Consider the following 21,139-nt stretch of genomic DNA (forward strand, 5'->3'; position numbering starts at 1 on the left):
GCGTAATGATATCTAATGCAGGGTAAAGCAGCTGGTTAGTAGGGGTAATTCCAGGCGGTTTACTGTGCCTTACAATGCTGACTAGACCCCCTGCTGACCTGCTCATCTCTCATTAGAGACAGGCCCAGGAAACAAGTGCAACAAGCAACACACCTTTAGCATGTAGGGTTTTTTCTTCCATGAGAACAGACCGTTTTCTATAATCAAACCAAGTCATGTCATATCAAAATATTGTACTGAGTGTACAAAACATTAGGAACACCTTAGTAATATCGACTTCCACCCCCTTTTGTCCTCAGAACAGACTCAATTCGGTCGGGGCATGGACTCTACAAGGTGTCAAAAGCATTCCACAGGGATGCTGGCCCGTCTTGACTCCCACAGTTTTGTCAAGTTGTCTTTTGGGTGTCAAGTTGGCTTTTGGGTGTCCTTTGGGTGGTGGACCATTCTTGATACAAAGGGAAACTGATGAGCATGAAAAACCCAGCAGAGTTGCAGTTCTTGACACACTCAAACCAGTGTGCCTGGCACCTACCACCATACCCCGTTCAAAGGCACTTAAACATTTTGTCTTGCACATTCACCCTCTGAATGGCACACGTACACAATCCATGTCTCAATTGCCTCAAGGCTTAAAAATCCTTATTTGACCTGTCTCCTCCACTACATCTACACTGATTGAAGTGGATTTAACAGCTGTAACCAATAAGGATAGTAGCTTTCACCTGGATTCACCTGGTCAGTCTGTCATGGAAAGAGTGCGAATCATAATATAGTATCACCAATAAATTGCAGGTGTCCAAATGTGAAGAGGTAGAGATAAAGACCATTTGAAGACAAGGAAAATGAGAGAAAGTAAGAGCGATGGAAAAGACAGTCTGGTCTCTGAGGTACCTTAGGCACGTTAAGTGACAGGTGGCTGAGGTGTGTGTGTGGCAGGTGGGCCAAGTGGTGACGGTAACCCGGAACATAGTGATCAGCACTTCAAACAGAGCGCCAGCTGGGCCTCATGGATGTGAGGGGAGATGTCAGGTGGTTCACAGAGAGGAGCATCTTTTCAAAGGAACAGGGTGATGGAGAGAGAAGGGAGGAAGCAAACAAGATATATAAGGAGTCAGGTAGGGAAAGTGAGAGCTGCAAGGAAGTCTTCCAGACAAATAGTCTAATAAACCTGGGCAATGATAAGGCCCGTGGTTCTCAAACCTCTCCTCGGGGACTCACACTTTTGTTGTAGTACTGAACTGCGTCACCTGATTCACCTGTTCAAGGGTTTGATGATTAGTTGACAAGTTGAATCAGGTGTGCTAGTGGAATGGTTAAAATACTGTCTGGGGGTCCCTGAGGAGAAATTTGAAAACCCCTGGATTAGGCCAACATTATTTCCCCCCAACTGTTAGCTAAAACATATGTGGTTAATTGTCTGGTCTTTATGCTACTGTGAGGGATTGTTCAACCTCCCTACCGTCAAGGACAGAATGTACAGAAAATAAATGCTGATTTTCTCTGTAATCACACTAAATAAAGACAGATATTTTCCCCTACAGTAATGACTCCTCCAGTCGGTCTACATGCATAATTGGAATGGTGTTTGCAGGAACTTTTTTAAATTAAAAGATGAGAAAATCACCTGGAAGAATAAGGTAACAAAAAAGTATAATAATAGGAATCAGACAGTCAGTCAATCAGTCAGAAAGTCCTTAGCCGCTAGGGGAGGTGAATGAATGGCGGTATTGTCTGGAGATTGGTTGCCTTGGCAACGGTCTGCAGTGTGCCCCCCCACACTTTCCAGTCATGGAAGCTCAGACACACACACACACACACACACACACACACACACACACACACACAAGGACGGACGGACGGACGGACGGACGGACGGACGGACGGACAGACAGACAGACAGACAGACAGACAGACAGACACACAGACACACAGACACACAGACACACAGACACACAGACACACACAACACAACCAGACATGCACAATATGCACGCCACGCTGCTACACACACCCATACAGTATGCATTTGGGACATACATGCTGACAGGCTGAACATGCCTTGGCACCGTGTCATGATGTTGGCACTGTCATGTGTCATGCTAAAACATGTTTCTTGTTGTCCGTCATAAGCAGGGTTTATCCTGAGAGGAAGGACTATGGGACTGGAGGAGGAACTGAATTATGCTCTCGACGGTGTCTGAAGGAATGGAGCTTATATCCTGCTTCATAAAGGCAAGCTAGATGGAATGCTAACCCGGGGGTACTGTAGCGCTCCAAAATTTTACTGGAGGAGAAATCTCAAAGAATGTCTAAAACAGAGAGAGTTGTCCAAGAGAAAGATATGTATTTCTGAGCATGAAAGAGGAGTGTTTGTGTCTGCATGGCAGAGCTCTGTAGAGGGAGCAACAGTGAGATGGTGGGAGGAGCAGCCGTCGAAGACTACAGTCCCTAGTGGGGCGTCTCTGTAATTGCCTCTTCCAGCGTCCCCAGAGACATGCTCAAAATGGGCTGCAGCGGTCTGTAAACTCCTGCAAAACAGCAGTCCCACCCCCTGCCTTTCACACTTTAGAATGGGCAGGTGTTCAACCACTCTTGGTAGCAAACTGGAACTTCCAACTAGTTGGGTAGAGACGTTAGAGGCAGAGTAGTAGAAGCACTTGTCCTTACGCATTGGAATGTACCCCCCCCCCCCACATCTCCTCTCTGACCTTCTTGTGTCCTTAAAAGACCCAAAAGAAGCCAATACCACAATGTGCCTGTCTGACAGAGCGCCATCATTGGCTCTCCCTTGCTGTCCATCATTCCCTGGGCTCAGTGCTCTCGCCCCCTTGCTGCCCCCCAGGCCGGGTCATTACTCCTTGTATCCAGTACATTAGCCTGGACACTAACGGCAGGCTGTAATCTGAGCCACACCGCTCTGTCGGTGTGTGTGTTTAGCCGCAGTTTGTTCCGTTCATTGATCGGTGGGGCATTGATCTTGGCACATAGGCGTTGTTGTATTAGCGCATTAGGCTCGGCAGCTTGGACAGACGCTCCAAGGTCCGCTATGTACTGTAGGTTATCCTTCTTCCTGTCATCCTTTATTTTCTATTTCTCTCACTCCATCTCTCTCTCTGTGCATGTGTTTGGGGGAGCCCGGTGGGACCTGTGACGTGTGGAAGGAAGAAGGGGCGCGGCAGACTCACAGATGGGTGCGTGGGTTTCCGTGGTGATGTGGGACGGGGAGAGCAGCCAGTTGGCTAAGAGAGGACGAGCGATGACGAGTTTGATATTCTCATGCTGACACTACCAACACAAGACAAAACTCCCACTACAGCAATATAATACATACATGTATCTACCTCAACTCCCACTACAGCAACATAATAAATATCTACCTCAACTCCCACTACAGCAACATAATACATATCTACCTCAACTCCTTCTACAGCAACATAATACATATCTACCTCAACTACCACTACAGCAGCATAATACATACCTACCGTTACAGCAACATAATACATAACTACCTCAACTCCCACTAGACCAACATAATACATATCTACCTCAACTCCTTCTACAGCAACATAATACATATCTACCTCAACTCCCACTACAGCAACATAATACATACCTACCGTTACAGCAACATAATACATAACTACCTCAACTTCCACTACAGCAACATAATACATACCTACCACTACAGCAACATAATACATAACTACCTCAACTCCCACTACAGCAACATAATACATACCTACCACTACAGCAACATAATACATAACTACCTCAACTCCCACTAGACCAACATAATACATATCTACCTCAACTCCCACTACAGCAACATAATACATATCTACCTCAACTACCACTACAGCAACATAATACATACCTACCGTTACAGCAACATAATACATATCTACCTCAACTACCACTACAGCAACATAATACATATCTACCTCAACTCCCTCTGCAGCAGCATAATACATATCTACCTCAACTCCCACTACAGCAACATAATACATATCTACCTCAACTACCACTACAGCAACATAATACATATCTACCTCAACTACCACTACAGCAACATAATACATATCTACCTCAACTCCCACTACAGCAACATAATACATATCTACCTCAACTACCACTACAGCAACATAATACATATCTACCTCAACTCCCACTACAGCAACATAATACATACCTACCGTTACAGCAACATAATACATAACTACCTCAACTACCACTACAGCAACATAATACATATCTACCTCAACTTCCACTACAGCAACATAATACATATCTACCACTACAGCAACATAATACATAACTACCTCAACTCCCTCTACAGCAACATAATACATAACTACCTCAACTTCCACTACAGCAACATAATACATACCTACCACTACAGCAACATAATACATAACTACCTCAACTCCCACTACAGCAACATAATACATACCTACCACTAAAGCAACATAATACATAACTACCTCAACTTCCACTAAAGCAACATAATACATATCTACCTCAACTTCCACTACAGCAACATAATACATACCTACCGTTACAGCAACATAATACATAACTACCTCAACTTCCACTACAGCAACATAATACATACCTACCACTACAGCAACATAATACATAACTACCTCAACTCCCACTACAGCAACATAATACATATCTACCTCAACTCCCTCTACAGCAGCATAATACATATCTACCTCAACTCCCACTACAGTAACATAATGCATATCTACCTCAACTCCCACTAGACCAACATAATACATATCTACCTCGACTCCCACTACAGCAACATAATACATACCTACCACTACAGCAACATAATACATATCTACCTCAACTACCACTACAGCAACATAATAAATATCTACCTCAACTACCACTACAGCAACATAATACATATCTACCTCAACTCCCACTACAGCAACATAATACATATCTACCTCAACTCCCACTACAGCAACATAATACATATCTACCTCAACTCCCACTACAGCAACATAATACATACCTACCGTTACAGCAACATAATACATAACTACCTCAACTCCCACTACAGCAACATAATACATATCTACCTCAACTCCCTCTACAGCAACATAATAAATATCTACTTCAACTTCCACTACAGCAACATAATACATACCTACCGTTACAGCAACATAATACATAACTACCTCAACTCCCACTACAGCAACATAATACATATCTACCTCAACTCCCTCTGCAGCAGCATAATACATATCTACCTCAACTCCCACTACAGTAACATAATACATATCTACCTCAACTACCACTACAGCAACATAATACATATCTACCTCAACTCCCACTAGACCAACATAATACATATCTACCTCAACTACCACTACAGCAACATAATAAATATCTACCTCAACTCCCACTACAGCAACATAATACATACCTACCACTACAGCAACATAATACATAACTACCTCAACTTCCACTACAGCAACATAATACATATCTACCTCAACTCCCACTACAGCAACATAATACATACCTACCACTACAGCAACATAATACATAACTACCTCAACTCCCTCTACAGCAACATAATAAATATCTACCTCAACTCCCACTACAGCAACATAATACATATCTACCTCAACTCCCACTACAGCAACATAATACATACCTACCACTACAGCAACATAATACATAACTACCTCAACTTCCACTACAGCAACATAATACATACCTACCACTACAGCAACATAATACATAACTACCTCAACTCCCACTACAGCAACATAATACATACCTACCACTACAGCAACATAATACATAACTACATCAACTTCCACTACAGCAACATAATACATATCTACCTCAACTTCCACTACAGCAACATAATACATACCTATCGTTACAGCAACATAATACATAACTACCTCAACTTCCACTACAGCAACATAATACATACCTACCACTACAGCAACATAATACATATCTACCTCAACTCCCACTACAGCAACATAATACATATCTACCTCAACTCCCTCTACAGCAGCATAATACATATCTACCTCAACTCCCACTACAGTAACATAATACATATCTACCTCTACTCCCACTAGACCAACATAATACATATCTACCTCAACTACCACTACAGCAACATAATACATATTTACCACTACAGCAACATAATACATATCTACCTCAACTACCACTACAGCAACATAATAAATATCTACCTCAACTACCACTACAGCAACATAATACATATCTACCTCAACTCCCACTACAGCAACATAATACATATCTACCTCAACTCCCACTACAGCAACATAATACATATCTACCTCAACTCCCTCTACAGCAACATAATAAATATCTACTTCAACTTCCACTACAGCAACATAATACATACCTACCGTTACAGCAACATAATACATAACTACCTCAACTTCCACTACAGCAACATAATACATACCTACCACTACAGCAACATGATACATAACTACCTCAACTCCCACTACAGCAACATAATACATACCTACCACTACAGCAACATAATACATATCTACCTCAACTCCCACTACAGCAACATAATACATATCTACCTCAACTCCCTCTACAGCAGCATAATACATATCTACCTCAACTCCCACTACAGTAACATAATACATATCTACCTCTACTCCCACTAGACCAACATAATACATATCTACCTCAACTACCACTACAGCAACATAATACATATTTACCACTACAGCAACATAATACATATCTACCTCAACTACCACTACAGCAACATAATAAATATCTACCTCAACTACCACTACAGCAACATAATACATATCTACCTCAACTCCCACTACAGCAACATAATACATATCTACCTCAACTCCCACTACAGCAACATAATACATATCTACCTCAACTCCCTCTACAGCAACATAATAAATATCTACTTCAACTTCCACTACAGCAACATAATACATACCTACCGTTACAGCAACATAATACATAACTACCTCAACTTCCACTACAGCAACATAATACATACCTACCACTACAGCAACATAATACATAACTACCTCAACTCCCACTACAGCAACATAATACATACCTACCACTACAGCAACATAATACATAACTACCTCAACTCCCACTACAGCAACATAATACATATCTACCTCAACTCCCTCTGCAGCAGCATAATACATATCTACCTCAACTCCCACTACAGTAACATGATACATATCTACCTCAACTCCCACTAGACCAACATAATACATATCTACCTCAACTCCCACTACAGCAACATAATACATACCTACCAGTACAGCAACATAATACATATCTACCTCAACTACCACTACAGCAACATAATACATATCTACCTCAACTACCACTACAGCAACATAATAAATATCTACCTCAACTACCACTACAGCAACATAATACATATCTACCTCAACTCCCACTACAGCAACATAATACATATCTACCTCAACTCCCACTACAGCAACATAATACATATCTACCTCAACTCCCTCTACAGCAACATAATAAATATCTACTTCAACTTCCACTACAGCAACATAATACATACCTACCGTTACAGCAACATAATACATAACTACCTCAACTTCCACTACAGCAACATAATACATACCTACCACTACAGCAACATAATACATAACTACCTCAACTCCCACTACAGCAACATAATACATACCTACCACTACAGCAACATAATACATAACTACCTCAACTCCCACTACAGCAACATAATACATATCTACCTCAACTCCCTCTGCAGCAGCATAATACATATCTACCTCAACTCCCACTACAGTAACATGATACATATCTACCTCAACTCCCACTAGACCAACATAATACATATCTACCTCAACTCCCACTACAGCAACATAATACATACCTACCAGTACAGCAACATAATACATATCTACCTCAACTACCACTACAGCAACATAATACATATCTACCTCAACTACCACTACAGCAACATAATACATATCTACCTCAACTCCCACTACAGCAACATAATACATATCTACCTCAACTCCCACTACAGCAACATAATACATATCTACCTCAACTCCCACTACAGCAACATAATACATATCTACCTCAACTCCCACTAGACCAACATAATACATACCTACCTCAACTCCCACTACAGCAACATAATACATACCTACCAGTACAGCAACATAATACATATCTACCTCAACTACCACTACAGCAACATAATACATATCTACCTCAACTACCACTACAGCAACATAATACATATCTACCTCAACTCCCACTACAGCAACATAATACATATCTACCTCAACTCCCTCTACAGCAGCATAATACATATCTATCTCAACTCCCACTACAGCAACATAATAAATAACTACCTCAACTCCCACTACAGCAACATAATACATACCTACCACTACAGCAACATAATACATAACTACCTCAACTCCCACTACAGCAACATAATACATATCTACCTCAACTCCCTCTGCAGCAGCATAATACATATCTACCTCAACTCCCACTACAGTAACATGATACATATCTACCTCAACTCCCACTAGACCAACATAATACATATCTACCTCAACTCCCACTACAGCAACATAATACATACCTACCAGTACAGCAACATAATACATATCTACCTCAACTACCACTACAGCAACATAATACATATCTACCTCAACTACCACTACAGCAACATAATACATATCTACCTCAACTCCCACTACAGCAACATAATACATATCTACCTCAACTCCCACTACAGCAACATAATACATATCTACCTCAACTCCCACTACAGCAACATAATACATATCTACCTCAACTCCCACTAGACCAACATAATACATACCTACCTCAACTCCCACTACAGCAACATAATACATACCTACCAGTACAGCAACATAATACATATCTACCTCAACTACCACTACAGCAACATAATACATATCTACCTCAACTACCACTACAGCAACATAATACATATCTACCTCAACTCCCACTACAGCAACATAATACATATCTACCTCAACTCCCTCTACAGCAGCATAATACATATCTATCTCAACTCCCACTACAGCAACATAATAAATATCTACCTCAACTCCCACTACAGCAACATAATACATATCTACCTCAACTCCCACTACAGCAACATAATACATATCTACCTCAACTACCACTACAGCAACATAATACATATCTACCTCAACTACCACTACAGCAACATAATACATATCTACCTCAACTCCCACTACAGCAACATAATACATATCTACCTCAACTCCCACTACAGCAACATAATACATATCTACCTCAACTCCCACTACAGCAACATAATACATATCTACCTCAACTCCCACTACAGCAACATAATAAATATCTACCTCAACTCCCACTACAGCAACATAATACATACCTACCGTTACAGCAACATAATACATAACTACCACAACTACCACTACAGCAACATAATAAATATCTACCTCAACTACCACTACAGCAACATAATACATATCTACCTCAACTCCCACTACAGCAACATAATGCATACCTACCTCAACTCCCACTACAGCAACATAATACATAACTACCTCAACTACCACTACAGCAACATAATCCATATCTACCTCAATTACATCGTACCCCTGCACATCAACCCGGTGCTGGTACCCCAGCAGAAGTTATCGCTACTCATTGTGTATTTATTCCTTGTGTTGTTTTGTCTCTCTGCATTGTTGGGTAGGACCTGCCTGTAAGCAATTCACTGTTAGTCTACATCTGTTGCTTACGATGCATGTGACAAATACAATTGAATTTGATTTGACAAAGCACAACTCTAACAGAACTACCAGCAACATTGTGGAACATTCCCACAGCACAGTGTAAAAAGTGATGGAGGCCAACATGATAGAATCACATTGTCAATATGGGCCTTTATGTCCTGTACCTGTTACTCCAAACCGACAAACACATGACTGCACATTTGTCCTTCACTTAGTTAATAACATACCCTTAGTTAATACCATACCCTTAGTTAATACCATACCCTTAGTACCCTTAGTTAATATCACACCCTTAGTTAATACCATACCCTTAGTTAATACCATACCCTTAGTTAATACCATTAGTATTAACTACTTAATTAATACCCTTAGTACCCTTAGTTAATACCATACCCTTAGTACCCTTAGTTAATACCATACCCTTAGTACCCTTAATTAATACCATACCCTTAGTACCCTTAGTTAATACTATACCCTTAGTTAATACCATACCCTTAGTACCCTTAGTTAATACCATACCCTTAGTTAATACCATACCCTTAGTTAATACCATACCCTTAGTTAATACTTAATACCATACCCTTAGGTAATACCATACCCTTAGTTAATACCATACCCTTAGTTAATACCATACCCTTAGTTAATACCATACCCTTAGTTAAAACCATACCCTTAGTTAATACCATACCCTTAGTTAATACCATTCCCTTAGTACCCCTAGTTAATACCATACCCTTAGTACCCTTAGTTAATACCATACCCTTAGTTAATACCATACCCTTAGTTAATACTTAATACCATACCCTTAGGTAATACCATACCCTTAGTTAATACCATACCCTTAGTTAAAACCATACCCTTAGTTAATACCATACCCTTAGTTAATACCATACTCTTAGTACTCTTAGTTAATACCATACCCTTAGTACCCTTAGTTAATACCATACCCTTAGTTAATACCATACCCTTAGTTAATACCATACCCTTAGTACCCTTAGTTAATACCATACCCTGCAAATAGTGTAACAAGATACAGCATTTGTCAGTCCAAATAGTATTTTCTCTAAAAGCACTTCTCTCCTTGGATGTCTTTTTGTTGAAAGGTCAATATAAATCATACTTGACGCTACCGAGTAAAACTGAAAAGAGTCTCTGAACTGCCCTGTCGCCATCTCCCTACTTCTGATCCATCAGTCTGTTCCTAAATGGAGGAGAGTACTCTGTCTAGGTGGGAGAAATGAATAATTGCACAGAGGCTTACTACAGCAGGGTACAGCAGTCACCTCACCTCCATGCTTCCCCCCACAAAATTAAAGCTCTCACAATCAATCAGGCGAGCAGATATAAGTTTAAATGAATGCTGTGAAGTGGTGATTAGTTTTGACTGCTTATGAGTTTATACTGAAGTCTGGGAATCGTGTTGAGTATTCTGGCCACACACACACACACACACACACACACACACACACACACACACACACCCATCACACACTCATACACTCATACACTCAAAGATTACAAATATATTTCCTGTTCTTTATATAGTGTAGCATTTCAGCTTCAGTAATTCAACTGTCTCTTGTCTCTGTCATTCTCTATCTCTGTCTGTCTGTATCTATCTATCTGTATCTATGTTTCCCTCCCTCCCTCCCTCCTTTCCTACAGTGTAATGGATCTATGCTGGATGGTATGGCCTTTGAGACAAACACGCTAGCATTTCAGTCTCACATGGAGGACTAACATTTACCACAGTACCCCACAGAACCTGACATTTCCTGATGTTTCCTCAGGGTGATCTGATTGGCTGTGTACCCTGGGAGTCGACGGGGAGCCTGGTTGACCACCATGCCCATGGGAGGACTTTCTCTCTGGGGGCAACAACCATGTTCTACTGCTGGGGAGGGGAGGGGAAATGTTCCTCTCCCAACTATGTGCTTCAGAGTTTATGTCATGTCATGATGAACATGACACCTGCATAGTGAGTAAATAGAGTAGCTAAGGATATTGCATTGAGAGGAAAGACGGTGCAAAATTCCTCAAGCAGAAGACCGGAGAAGTGCTTAAGCTCTCTCCCTCCCTCCCTCCCTCCCTCCATCCCTCCCTCTCTCCCTCTCCATCCATCCATCCCTCTCTCTTGAACTATCCTGCTGTCCGAGGCTGAAAGCTGTAATTCTGACAATCCTGAGTGTCCTGCCTCAGAGCTTCTGGAGCAGCCGACAGCAGAGCCAAGGGCTAATCCAGCTAGCATCTAGAGCACTGAATCACTACCACATAGAGAGACACATGGGGGTAGGGGGGTGAGAGAAAGGAGAGAGAGAGAGAGAGACGGAGGATGGGGGAAGGGAGTGAGAGAGAGGGAGAGTGATAGAAACATAAATGGGAGAGAGGCACACATAGAGAATGAGAGAGAGGGGTGAGAGGGAGAAGGTTAGAAGCAAGAGGGTGAAAGAGAAAGAGGCATACATAATGGACACCAAGTTAAAGTTGTGTGTTGAATACAGGTGAGAGAGAGGGGGCGAGAGAAGGGGGGGAGTGGAGGAGAGGAATAAGTGGGGCAGCGGGAGGCTGGGTCAGAGGCATTGGAAAAAGACAGGAGCAAGACAATACAAATGAGACCCAGAAATCAGGAGTGGGCATTAGGGTGAGAGGACGGATGAGTTATTATTAGAGAGGAGAGACTAGAGAAAGAGGGGGGGGGGGGGTCCTCTACAATACTTTGTCACAGTCTCATTAGTGTTGTGAGTGGGCTGGAGGTTATATATGGTATGTAACTGGGATAGTGTGTTTGACAGGTGGTGGCCTGGGACATAACAGGGGAACATTCATCTAAACTACAGTATATGACCGTAGGGAAATAGCCTTCTGACTCCTCCGAAAAACAGACCTCCTGCTTTACCTTACCCCCACCTCCCCCGCCTCTCCCCCACACTGGCATCTGCTTTCTCTGTTCTCTGCCTTCCTCCATCTATCTGTTCTGTTTCCTCTGGATCTACTGTATGTATAAAGAGCACTGAAATAGCTGCTATGCTTCTATCCATCCCGTTCTTCATTTGTATCCCATCTCTACTTTTCCCCAGTCCTTTAAAAGCACTTTTCTAAAACTTGCTCCCTTCCGCTCCACCCACCTCCTCTCCCCAACCCAACAGTGTGTTACTTTCTCCCGTGTTCTGTGAGCTCTGATTGACTAACATCTTCATGCATCATTTGGGTGCTTTTGAGTATTTCCACTCCTTCATTTAAAACTCCTCTCCTCTCCTCTCCTCTCCCCTCCTCTCCTCGCTCACACACCACACGTGTCCTAATTAAGAGGTGTAGTAGCCAACTCCTCTGTTCAGAAAGGCCTTTCCAACGAGGAGATGAGCTCTTCCCTCATGCCCGTCCTTTCCTTCATCTCGCCTTCCATCCTCTCAGTGGTGATAAGTCAGTAGCAGGAGGACTCCTCCTGCACAAACGCAGCGTGGAACTGGATTGTTACCAGGTTTAAAGTCAACTGGTAAGTCTGGTGAGTAACACTGATCTGCAGTAGACAGACTGAGCTGGCAGCATCACTTCACTGAGTCACTTATCAGTTGCCTACTGGGACTGTCAAAACAACCAGAGAATAGATCCACCCCAAAATAGGTTTATTAAACATCCCATATGCACGAATGACCCAGTCCACTCCTACACACAGTCTGTCTATACAGTACTGACCCAGTCCACTCCTACACACAGTCTGTCTATACAGTACTGACCCAGTCCACTCCTACACACAGTCTGTCTATACAGTACTGACCCAGCCCACTCCTACACAGTCTGTTGACATACTACTGACCCAGCCCACTCCTACACAGTCTGTCTATACAGTACTGACCCAGCCCACTCCTACACAGTCTGTCTATACAGTACTGACCCAGCCCACTCCTATACACACAGTCTGTCTATAGAGTACTGACCCAGCCCACTCCTATACACACAGTCTGTCTATACAGTACTGACCCAGCCCACTCCTAGACACACAGTCTGGCTATACAGTACTGACCCAGCCCAGCCCTATTCACACACACAGTCTGTCAGTCTGTCCAGCATCGCTACACCAGCACTGACCTTGTTTTAATGCAGTAAATGTTCTCAGGAGCTGTGGCTGCTCACTTCACTTCTCTTTCTTTCATCTCTCCCTCTCTCTCTTTCTCTCATTATAACTCTCTCTATGTATATACAGATGAAGTTGGAAGTTTACACACACTTAGGTTGGAGTCATTAAAACTTGTTTTTTAACAACTCCACAAATTTCTTGTTAACAATCTATAGTTTTAGCAAGTCAGTTAGGACATCTACTTTGGGACATCTACATCTACTTTACAGACAGATTATTTCACTTATAATTCACTGTATCACAATTCCAGTGGGTCAGAAGTTTACATACACTAAGTTGACTGTGCCTTTAAACAGCTTGGAAAATTCCAGAAAATCGTGTCATGGCTTTAGAAGCTTCTGATAGGCCAAATGACAACATTTGAGTCAATTAGAGGTGTACCTGTGGATATACAGTGCCTTGCGAAAGTATTCGGCCCCCTTGAACTTTGCGACCTTTTGACACATTTCAGGCTTCAAACATAAAGATATAAAACTGTATTTTTTTGTGAAGAATGAACAACAAGTGGGACACAATCATGAAGTGGAACAACATTTATTGGATATTTCAAACTTTTTTAACAAATCAAAAACTGAAAAATTGGGCGTGCAAAATTATTCAGCCCCCTTAAGGTAATACTTTGTAGCGCCACCTTTTGCTGCGATTTCAGCTGTAAGTCGCTTGGGGTATGTCTCTATCAGTTTTGCACATCGAGAGACTGAAATTTTTTCCCATTCCTCCTTGCAAAACAGCTCGAGCTCAGTGAGGTTGGATGGAGAGCATTTTTCAGTTGAAAACAGCAGTTTTCAGTTCTTTCCACAGATTCTCAATTGGATTCAGGTCTGGACTTTGACTTGGCCATTCTAACACCTGGATATGTTTATTTTTGAACCATTCCATTGTAGATTTTGCCTTATGTTTTGGATCATTGTCTTGTTGGAAGACAAATCTCCGTCCCAGTCTCAGGTCTTTTGCAGACTCCATCAGGTTTTCTTCCAGAATGGTCCTGTATTTGGCTCCATCCATCTTCCCATCAATTTTAACCATCTTCCCTGTCCCTGCTGAAGAAAAGCAGGCCCAAACCATGATGCTGCCACCACCATGTTTGACAGTGGGGATGGTGTGTTCAGCTGTGTTGCTTTTACGCCAAACATAACGTTTTGCATTGTTGCCAAAAAGTTCAATTTTGGTTTCATCTGACCAGAGCACCTTCTTCCACATGTTTGGTGTGTCTCCCAGGTGGCTTGTGGCAAACTTTAAACAACACTTTTTATGGATATCTTTAAGAAATGGCTTTCTTCTTGCCACTCTTCCATAAAGGCCAGATTTGTGCAACAAGACTGATTGTTGTCCTATGGACAGAGTCTCCCACCTCAGCTGTAGATCTCTGCAGTTCATCCAGAGTTATCATGGGCCTCTTGGCTGCATCTCTGATCAGTCTTCTCCTTGTATGAGCTGAAAGTTTAGAGGGACGGCCAGGTCTTGGTAGATTTGCAGTGGTCTGATACTCCTTCCATTTCAATATTATCGCTTGCACAGTGCTCCTTGGGATGTTTAAAGCTTGGGAAATCTTTTTGTATTCAAATCCGGCTTTAAACTTCTTCACAACAGTATCTAGGACCTGCCTGGTGTGTTCCTTGTTCTTCATGATGCTCTCTGCGCTTTTAACGGACCTCTGAGACTATCACAGTGCAGGTGCATTTATACGGAGACTTGATTACACACAGGTGGATTGTATTTATCATCATTAGTCATTTAGGTCAACATTGGATCATTCAGAGATCCTCACTGAACTTCTGGAGAGAGTTTGCTGCACTGAAAGTAAAGGGGCTGAATAATTTTGCACGCCCAATTTTTCAGTTTTTGATTTGTTAAAAAAGTTTGAAATATCCAATAAATGTCGTTCCACTTCATGATTGTTTCTCACTTGTTGTTGATTCTTCACAAAAAAATACAGTTTTATATCTTTATGTTTGAAGCCTGAAATGTGGCAAAAGGTCGCAAAGTTCAAGGGGGCCGAATACTTTCGCAAGGCACTGTATTTCAAGGCCTACGTCCAATTCAGTGCCTCTTTGCTTGACATCATGGGAAAATAAAATGAAATCAGCCAAGACCTCAAAAAATATTTTTTGAGCTCTACAAGTCTGGTTCATGCTTTGGATCAATTTCCAAACACCTGATGGTACCACGATACCATCTGTATAAACAATAGTACGCAAGTATAAACACCATGGGACCAAGCAGCCGTCATACCGCTCAGGAAGGAGACGCGTTCTGTCTCCTAGAGATTAATGTACTTTGGTGCAAAAAGTGCAAATCAATCCCAGAACAACAGCAAAGGACCTTGTGAAGATGCTGGAGGAAACAGGTACAAAAGCATCTATATCCACAGTAAAACGAGAATTATATTGACATAACCTGAAAGGCCGCTCAGCAAGGAAGAAGCCACTGCTCCAAAACCGCCATAAAAAAGCCAGACTACGGTTTGCAACTGCACATGGGGACAAAGATTGTACTTTTTGGAGAAATGTCCTCTGGTCTGATGGGAAAACAATTGAACTGTTTGGCCATAATGACCATCGTTATGTTTGGAGGAAAAAGGGGGAGGCTTGCAAGCCGAAGAACACCATCCCAACCGTGAAGCCCGAGGGTGGCAGCATCATGTTGTGGGGTACTTTGCTGCAGGAGGGACTGGTGCACTTCACAAAATAGATGTCATCATGAGGAAGTAAAATTATGTGGATATATTGAAGCAACATCTCAAGACATCAGTCAGGAAGTTAAAGCTTGGTCGCAAATGAGCCTTCCAAATGGACAATGACCCCAAGAATACTTCCAAAGTTCTGGCAAAAGGGCTTAAGGACAACAAAGTCAAGGTATTGGAGTGGCCATCACAAAGCCCTGACTTCAATTCTATAGACATGTTGTGGGCAGAACTGAAAAAGTGTGTGCAAGCAAGGAGGCCTACAAAACTGACTCAGCTCTACCAGCTCTGTCGGGAGGAATGGGCCAAAATTCACCCAACGTATTGTGGGAAGCTTGTAGAAGGCTACCCAAAATGTTTGACCCAAGTTAAACAATTTAAAGGCAATGCTACCAAATACTAATTGAGTGTATGTAAACTTCTGACCCACTGGGAATGTGATGGAAGAAAAAAAAGCTGAAATAAGTCATTCTCTCTACTATTATTCTGACATTTCACATTCTTAAAATAAAGTGGTGATCCTAACTGACCTAAGACAGGGAATTTTTACTAGGATTAAATGTCAGGAATTGCAAAAAACTGAGCTGAAATGTATTTGGCTAAGTTGTATGTAAACTTCCGACTTCAACTGTATATACAGGAGAGAAGAGAGCGTGGGTGTGTGTTGTTGATGATGGGGAAATCAGTGGTGCGAAGAGTGCACACCTTTTGTCTAATCCCCAACCGTGTGTGTGTGTGTGCGTTTGTGTGGTGTGGTGTGTGTGTGTGTGTGTGTGTGTATGTATGTGTGTGTGAGAACCATGAACTTTTTATCCACCTGTCATTGATCCTTCGATCATTGACACACGTACACAGGCGCACACACACACACATCCCATCACTTTATTCACGCCTGCTATTTCTTTTCACTGAGGACATCAAACCAGAGGAAGGAATAAATAATCGGTTAAACTCCAGGGGTTTGCCTGACTAATTAACAGAAAAACAGTATTTTCATGAAGGAACAGCGAGAGAAAGAGGAAGGGAAGAAGAGGCCAAGTGTTAAATCAAGGATCACTGCACACACACACACACACACACACACACACACACACACACACACACACGTCTGCTTTGCGATTCAGTGCACACGGAGATGAGAGATGAAGGGGAGACAGAGGAAGGGAGGAGAGGTGTTTACCTTCATTGACTAAGACCAGAGGGGGCTAATGAAAGCCAGAGAGAAACGCTGCCACCCTACGCGAAACACGCACACACACACACACACACACACACACACACACACACACACACACACACACACACACACACACACACACACACACACACTAAAATGCAGAAGAACATTGCTTTGAAATACTATGCCTGCTCTTCAGTCCTCACAGCATTATAGCTCTATAATACTGGATGTCTAGACTAACCAGCTCATCTACACACAGACAGACAAACAGACAGGTTGGCAGGCAGCTACCTCCAGGCAGTCCAGATGAGCAACCTGTGCAGGTATGACATCACCATCAAGCCTCGTAGGGGAGTGGATGGGCTTCACAGTACTGTCCATTACTGAGCCTGGAGGATAGGGCCTTTACAGGGGGATAATGATGAACTATACCACACTGGCTGGGCCCACCACCTGTCTAAGTAATGTGTTCCAACTACTGGTATGTACTACTCCCTCCCTGGCCCAATGGCAGCGAAAGCAGCTCAGAGGTTGGAGGTTGGAGGTAGAGAGGGAGAAAAATAAAGAGTGGGTGAGAGAGAGGGAGGAGAGAGAGAGATGGAATGATGGAGAGAGAGAGAGAGAGGGGGGGAGAGAGATGGAATGAGGGAGAGAGAGAGAGAGAGAGAGGGAGAGAGGGAGGAGAGAGATGGAATGAGGGAGAGAGAGAGAGAGAGAGAGAGAGAGAGAGAGGGGGGAGGAGAGAGATGGAATTAGGGAGAGATAGAGAGAGAGAGGGACAGTAAGATAGACAGAGACCTTTCTTTGCTCCGTAACATCACCTTGGCAACAGTGGGATATGGTTAGAGCTGCATGTGGTAGTGCCTATAGGAAGGGCTCACATAGTAAAGACATGGTAAAGACATGGTAAAGACATGGTAAAGACATAGTAAAGACATAGAAAAGACATGGTAAAGACATAGTAAAGACATAGTAAAGACATAGTAAAGACATGGTATAGACATAGTAAAGACATAGTAAAGACATGGTAAAGACATAGTAAAGACATAGTAAAGACATGGTAAAGACATGGTAAAGACATGGTAAAGACATAGTAACGACATGGTAAAGACATGGTAAAGACATAGTAAAGACATAGTAAAGACATGGTAAAGACATGGTAAAGACATGGTAAAGACATAGTAAAGACATGGTAAAGACATAGTAAAGACATGGTAAAGACATGGTAAAGACATAGTAAAGACATGGTAAAGACATGGTAAAGACATGGTAAAGACATGGTAAAGACATAGTAAAGACATGGTAAAGACATGGTAAAGACATAGTAAAGACATGGTAAAGACATGGTAAAGACATGGTAAAGACATGGTAAAGACATAGTAAAGACATGGTAAAGACATGGTAAATACATAGTAAAGACATGGTAAAGACATGGTAAAGACATGGTAAAGACATAGTAAAGACATGGTAAAGACATAGTAAAGACATAGTAAAGACATGGTAAAGACATAGTAAAGACATGGTAAAGACATGGTAAAGACATGGTAAAGACATGGTAAAGACATAGTAAAGACATGGTAAAGACATAGTAAAGACATGGTAAAGACATAGTAAAGACATGGTAAAGACATAGTAAAGACATGGTAAAGACATGGTAAAGACATAGTAAAGACATGGTAAAGACATGGTAAAGACATAGTAAAGACATGGTAAAGACATAGTAAAGACATAGTAAAGACATGGTAAAGACATAGTAAAGACATGGTAAAGACATGGTAAAGACATGGTAAAGACATGGTAAAGACATAGTAAAGACATGGTAAAGACATAGTAAAGACATGGTAAAGACATAGTAAAGACATGGTAAAGACATAGTAAAGACATGGTAAAGACATGGTAAAGACATAGTAAAGACATGGTAAAGACATAGTAAAGACATGGTAAAGACATAGTAAAGACATGGTAAAGACATGGTAAAGACATAGTAAAGACATGGTAAAGACATGGTAAAGACATAGTAAAGACATGGTAAAGACATAGTAAAGACATGGTAAAGACATAGTAAAGACATGGTAAAGACATGGTAAAGACATAGTAAAGACATGGTAAAGACATGGTAAAGACATGGTAAAGACATAGTAAAGACATGGTAAAGACATAGTAAAGACATGGTAAAGACATGGTAAAGACATAGTAAAGACATAGTAAAGACATGGTAAAGACATGGTAAAGACATAGTAAAGACATGGTAAAGACATGGTAAAGACATAGTAAAGACATGGTAAAGACATGGTAAAGACATGGTAAAGACATAGTAAAGACATGGTAAAGACATGGTAAAGACATAGTAAAGACATGGTAAAGACATGGTAAAGACATGGTAAAGACATGGTAAAGACATAGTAAAGACATGGTAAAGACATAGTAAAGACATGGTAAAGACATGGTAAAGACATGGTAAAGACATAGTAAAGACATGGTAAAGACATGGTAAAGACATGGTCCAGGCATGGTAAAGGCATGGTAAAGACCTGATCTAGGTACAGTATGTCCACTATCCACATAATGTAGCTTGTCAGGTACTCTAACACAGACTTCATGTCAACACACATGCATTTACATGCTGTAATACATGTTCTTACACACACAGGCATACACACACATAAACACACACACACACACACACACACACATAAACACACTATCAAAACATTATGGCCAAAGAGACAGAAGGCACATCTGAAACCATGACAACGCCTCTCAAGCAACTTTCCATGAACGAACCAGCAGCAGTTTACTGGAAAAGCCAAAGCAGCCTAGAAAAGTGTCAGCAGGCAGAGCTACGTGACTGCATTGACAGACAGACAGCAGGCTGAGGCAGAGACACAGTCCCCAAACGCTCCCGCTTTACAGGACTAAATACCAGAGCCCTGCTAGCAAACACACACACTTTAAACAGCACACAAAGACACAGCGGCGAAGAGATGGAGAGAACAGGAGAGAAAACAGAACAAATGTGTGGAGCGTAATTGAAAACGGAGGGAATAGGAAGGACAAGAGGAAAGGACAGACAAATGGAGGGAATAGGAAGGACAAGAGGAATGGACAGACAAACGGAGGGAGGAGGGGAAGAGGATACGTATTGCCCACCTGAGGGTTCCTCAACGTTCTTCATCTGCACACCTGTGAGCCCTCTCTCCCTCTCTTCTGGTCATTTCATCCCACCAACCCTCTCTGTCTTCTCCCACCCCACTTTCTACACCTCAGACATTGACTGAGACTCAGTGAGGGGGAGA

The 21,139-nt window shown here is 41.8% G+C and overlaps 1 protein-coding gene across 1 annotated transcript in view; it reads right to left on the reverse strand.

Annotated features, from left to right (window-relative positions):
* The window catches only part of LOC139364720 (SRC kinase signaling inhibitor 1-like), a 106,871-nt gene extending 85,833 nt beyond the window's left edge, over positions 1–21,038 (reverse strand). The window contains exon 1 of the mRNA XM_071101719.1: positions 20,994–21,038. Coding sequence (XP_070957820.1) covers positions 20,994–21,018 — 25 coding nt within the window. The 5' untranslated portion in view covers positions 21,019–21,038. The remainder of the gene's footprint in view (positions 1–20,993) is intronic.
* Positions 21,039–21,139: the final 101 nt, after the last annotated feature.

This window comes from Oncorhynchus clarkii, chromosome 13 (assembly GCF_045791955.1).
Source record: "Oncorhynchus clarkii lewisi isolate Uvic-CL-2024 chromosome 13, UVic_Ocla_1.0, whole genome shotgun sequence".
In the NCBI taxonomy this organism is placed as follows: Eukaryota; Metazoa; Chordata; class Actinopteri; order Salmoniformes; family Salmonidae; genus Oncorhynchus; species Oncorhynchus clarkii.